The 5,504-nt window shown below is 49.7% G+C and overlaps 1 protein-coding gene across 1 annotated transcript in view; it reads left to right on the top strand.

Moving 5' to 3' along the window:
* The first annotated feature begins 2,704 nt into the window (after positions 1–2,704).
* The window catches only part of LOC119387586 (uncharacterized), a 7,355-nt gene continuing 4,555 nt past the window's right edge, over positions 2,705–5,504 (top strand). Inside the window, exon 1 of the mRNA XM_049414199.1 lies at positions 2,705–2,747. Coding sequence (XP_049270156.1) covers positions 2,705–2,747 — 43 coding nt within the window. The remainder of the gene's footprint in view (positions 2,748–5,504) is intronic.

Raw genomic sequence — 5,504 nt, 5'->3', positions numbered from 1 at the left:
TTACGCCTGTTTGATACGTTGTAGTGTCCACATCTCGACGTAACGAATGTATCCATTCGTTCAGGTCTGATATGGATTCGGGCGCCGTTTCTTTGCGCAGTTGGCGGAATTTATCCCAGTCCAGTAATGTTGAGCTGTGGCCTCGCTTTTTTTGCATTGCTAGCGGTCACCTCAATGGGTTATCGCTAGAATGCAATGGTCACTTCCTACTGTGTGACCCGTGTTTTTGCCATCGGGCACCCTGTGTGTTTCTTGCATAGGGAGAGATCCGGCGTGGTGTCCCTACACACGCTGTTTCCGACTCGCGTTGGTTGCTGTGGGTCGTTGAGGATACTGAAACCTAGGTCGTGTATGATGTTCCATAATCGGAGACCCTTCGGATCCGATTTGGGATATCCCCATTCGGGATGTTTCGCGTTGAAATCGCCTAGTACCAGCAGCTTTGCGTCCTTGGCCAGAAGCGATGCCTTCCGAAAGATGTAAGGAAGATCCGCACCTCTATCTCTCGGTGGACTGTATATATTAGAACGAGGAGTGGGCTTGTCTCCTCTTCGTTTTGGTACGATTTTCCACCAGTGTGTGATGGATGCTCGTGCCTTCAATTTCATGTTGAATAGCTGTGAGGTTTTGATGTACTAAAATGGCAGTGTGGCACTGTGCGCTTACGGAGAGGTCTGTTTTCCTGATTATATGGTACGTATCCGGGCAGGTTAGCGGGACTGTTAGTTTCTTGCAACACTATGATGTCCGGGGTACGTTCTCCATCTGTGCGTGGTTCTGAATATGCTGGGTATGTTGCTGCAGGTGGCCCCTCTTTTGCGGTAGCCCCTGCAGTTCCATTGCCAAACGGTGAGCGTTTGGCGTGCAGCCATGACTAAGTAGTTATTGGTGCGGTGGCCGGCGGTTGCCGGCTGTTTGATGGTGTGTGGTGTATGGCCAACTGTACGCTGAAGTCGGCCAGTGCGGCTTTCGGTCGAGCTCTTGAGCACGGCAAACGAATTGTTGGTTTCTAGGATGATTTGGTGGATTGCATTAAAGCGTGTTTCTAGTTGGGCTTGTTAATTGGATCGTAGGGTGGAGATGGCTGCCGTAACCTGCCGTCGTTACTGTTGCGGTTATGTCCACCTCTGCGTGGAGTGAAGCGGTGGGCGTAGCTGCCTTGCGTTTATTGGCATTGGAGGTTGAGGTGCTGGCGCTGACGCCGTGTTGTTGGTTGTGAGTGAGTTAGGGTGTGTTTCTGCGTTTGGGATGGTGTGGGTGTAGCTGTTGTTTGTTGAAGTTGAGTGCTCTGTCAATTTGGCTTCTAGAGACTTTATGTAGCTAGTCAACTTAGCTATCTGGGACTGCTGGGCCGAAATTTTGTGCCTTAAGTGCAGAATTCTCCTTTGCCAACTCCCTCACCTGTGCATCGGATGATAGTAGCGACGCCGGGGGCCCCGCTGCCAGGCCAGCGACTTTGGCGCTTCTCCGGGTCGTCTACTGGATGACCGGACGTCGAAGGGGTTGCGTCTGGCTGAGTGGGACGTCGGGCGCTGTGAGCGAGATCGAGATTTGCTGTGGCGGCGTTGGCTGAGCGGGACCTCACGCGCCGGGTCTGGGATCGGGACCTGCGCTCTGGGCCTTTGTGCTGGCTGCTGCTGGTCCCGGGTGGTGGAAAAGATGGAGAATGGTCTCGAGGGGATGGTGAGCGGCTGCTTGAGGGGCCCGCTGTGGGACGGGTTGCCTTGGGTGTTCGATGTAGGTTCTTGGGCTTCTTGCTTCCATTGCGGGGTGGGATGGCGCTTTCTTGACAAAGCGATACTTGCAGTTTGAGCTGCCGGTGTTGTGTGCACCACAGCAGACGATGCAGCGCGACGTGCACTTGGGTTTCTCGCCTTCTCCCGGTGGAGGGTGTTTCCTCGCCGCAGCGGCGGCACCGCTGCTTGCGTGGCAGCGGGCAAACATCCGTGCGGTGACCGACCTTGCGGCAGTTGAAACATGCTTCCACCCTGTTGTAGAACGGATAGAGCCTGATGTCGGTGTCGTGGTAGAATATCCACTTGGGAAGAGTCTGGTCGTGAGTGCGACCACAATGTGCCTAGTTTTGGCCCATGCGTCTTCCACCACAATAGGCATGTCGGGGTTGCTGGCTTGTAGGTCCGCCAGTATTTCGTTGTCCGAGAAGTCATCGTATGCATGGAACATTATGCCTCGTACGGCTCATCCGGAGGGGGGCGTAGACATGGAGCTCGATGGTATCAGTGCCCACGTTGATAGACTTCACGCGGAGGTAGGCCTGGGCGCGTTGTGAGTCGATGACACTCAGTGTAAAGGTATTATTGGTGGGGGCGTCCGAAGACGATCCCGACTTGCGGGTGGCTGATCCGGCAGCGACGCTGCCTTTAGCAGGGCGTCATGCAATTGCCACGGTGGCACTTTCGTCAAGTCGATGGGTGTTCTTGGCCGTCCTACTATATGGATGGTGTCTTGCGGCAATCGGGGAAGTGGTGCACGCCGGCGTAATGGAGGCGGACGTGGCTTAATCTGGTGTTGGCGTTTCCGGCACAGCGGCGCGGGCATTGTCCGACGCACTCAGTTGAAGATCGGGCTTGCCTTGGTTTTGAAGTCCCGTCGGCGTCGTTCCTGGGCACGATAGCCGGGCGACTGCCACGAGTCGTCCGACCACTCCTCTTCAGAGATGGTATGACCTTCTACGACGCTCTGCATGCCGGTGGGCGGCAGGGGCACGACGGCGGGAGTAGCGACAGGTGCGGCGCGAGGCCTCGACAAGGAGCCGAACGCGCGCTGAGCCAGCTAGGCTCAGGGCGGCGAGCGGCGTTGGCCGGGAACAAAACTCTCCTGGGAGAATCTTGAGAAATCCAGCGTCGAGTGTGGTATCCGCGCGTTCCTAATAACTTCATGCACCCACTCGTACATAAATTATTGGTCGGTAAGCATTCGTCGCAGCGAAAAAGCCGAAAGACTCGGGAGGCGATGTGCAGTGCGTCCGATCGCTTCGAGCGTTCGCCACGAATCCCCTTGTGGCCAGGAAAAGGAAAGTCAAATTACAGCAATACACACAGTACACTGATAGCGGCGAACAGAGCGTCAGCCGTCGATAAAACTGAACATCACGCATCGAACTTTCTAGCCTTATCACTGGTGGTTGCGCCAGCTCTGAAATAATCTTGACTATTCGCGTCATGTGCGCAATCTCGACGAAGTGATCTACTCTAATCGCGAAGCTTCTCGAACACTGCGGCGCGGTCAGCGTCGAGCGTTGCTAGCCGTTTTTGCTGGTCAAACCCGAATACATGAAAGTAAAACAAGAAGCGGGCGTGGCAACACTTAAGAGTTACGGTTTGAACAGATTCGAATGTCCCTAAATGTTAGCAAAAGTTCAGTGATCGTTTTCCCTTTGAATGCTCCTATTAGCATTTCACTACAGTATCGTCAAGAAATAATTCCCCAAAATGGCTACGTTAAATATTGAGGTGTATATTATGATGAAAAACGAAGCTGGCGAAATCACATTGAGCATGTTAAATATAAGGCAACACGCGCTGTGGAATCATTCGCAAAACTTGGTCGACACCCCTATGGCCTACGTAGAGACAATCTAATTATGATTAGCGTATGTACGTTTAGAATTGGTTGCATTCTATTCTCTGGGGGGCCTGAATATAAAATTAATCCCTTGGTTTTTTTTTACAGCGAGAGGCTTTTCGTTATTGTCTAGGGGCGCCGAAATTTACTGCAAACAGTGTTTTATATCAAGAAGCCCGTATCCCCTTAGCCTGCAGATTCTGCATTCTGAAAGTCAAAACATATTTAAAAATTTGCGCAATCCTTTAAGTCGATTGCAGTTGCATTCATTTCTGAATCGAGAACATTTTAATGAGCCTTGGTCTCGGGTATACGAACCTCAAATTTTGTTTGTCCAAGATCAGCTGGAACCTTTAAATGTTGACGTACGCAACATCATTTTAAATAAACTCATTAGCCACTACAAAAATTGAATTGATGATATATTCCCCGTCTAATTCCAAACTTTACCTTCTAGATATTAATAGGCTTATTAGAAGATCATTACTTCAGTTGGGAATTGATAATGTTATTGCTACTGTTATTGCTACTGATGCATCCATGTGTGAAGAGAAAGGGTGTAGGCATTATTCAGAGGCCTTATCATGGTCATTCTCATTGCGTCTCTGGATTATACCCAATATTCGAAGCTGAGCTCCTAGCCTTATTTAACCTTCGAAAGCTTTCAGTAAATGATTCGGCAGTTGTAGTAATTACTGATTCTCTGTCCGTATGCAGATCTCACTTAGCTCTCTTTCGAGCCATTATTCTGAATGCTTTCACTTCATTAATCCCTAAAACTGCGTACAAGTTGGTATGGATACCAGGTCATCGTGGCATATTTTAAACGAGATGGCTGATGCTCTCGCGCGCTGGTCTCGGATGGTCCTGTAGTGACCATTGTGCTGATACAGCTTTATACCGAGTCCAGATTCCGCAAATATTCCTCACTTCAAGATTCCATGAAAATTAAATTACCAGTTCAAGAATACGGGCATCTTTCTTTTGCTTGGGATAATAAATGGTGTCCCACGCGCAAATTGGAAGTATATTTACAAAATTTCGATGCCGTATGCCTCCTCTTAATTTTCATTATACAGGTCTGGTCTGGTGTAATCTCCGCAATGCTTTAACTGTCAAGAACCTGAAAACATCGATCACTTCTTAATTAATTGCCCTCGTTTCACTAGCCTCAGGAAAAAAAAAAACATTTCGAAATGTTATTCAGAAAATTAAGAATTACTGTTAACTCTGAAAACATTCTTTCCCTTAGGGCACCTTCTCTGGGCCATGCACAGCAATAGGAACGTTTGCTTAGCTGTATGCGAATTTCTTAGGGACACAAGAAGATTCTTTGTTAATTATTCCCATCAAAACTTGGTACACCCAAGGAGGTTTAAAAAAAGCTTCTGGAGTGGAGGCGGCGCGCCGCCGCTGAAGCCGACGACCGCCATATTGCTCCAGGCAGAAAACGTGTGGGTCGTCGCTTGAGCCTGCGCGGAAGTTCCACAGATGGCGAATTTCTCCACTCTTTTGGTGACAAGCGAGTGTCGTGACTGTCTCGTTTGTTGGACTGCGATACACTCGATAACCACATTTACAATTTGTCGAAGATTGTCAAGCTGTACATTAAAAACGCCGGGCTTGCACGGAGCGCGCAGCGCAGTCCCAGCGAAATCTGGAAGAGCGGCCTCTCTAGAGCCCGTTCCAAACTCCCTTGGAGAAACCAATACAACCTACCAACTACACTGCAAATCAGAATATTTGTAAGGTAGGGAAGCATTCACTATGCCATTATTCATCTTTCTGCGGATAGCGAGGTACCCGCTACACATCTCTAAGGCATTATGTGAACTTTGTTGATGCTGCCTGTGGTGATGACTACGAAGAATTATGGGTGAGCCTTGTTGTATGGATTTGAAGCAATTAACGTCCGAGTC

Source organism: Rhipicephalus sanguineus, chromosome 3 (genome assembly GCF_013339695.2).
Source record: "Rhipicephalus sanguineus isolate Rsan-2018 chromosome 3, BIME_Rsan_1.4, whole genome shotgun sequence".
NCBI lineage: Eukaryota > Metazoa > Arthropoda > Arachnida > Ixodida > Ixodidae > Rhipicephalus > Rhipicephalus sanguineus.
The sequence above is the reverse complement of the archived record's forward strand: the minus strand, read 5'-3'. Positions and strand labels throughout refer to the sequence as shown.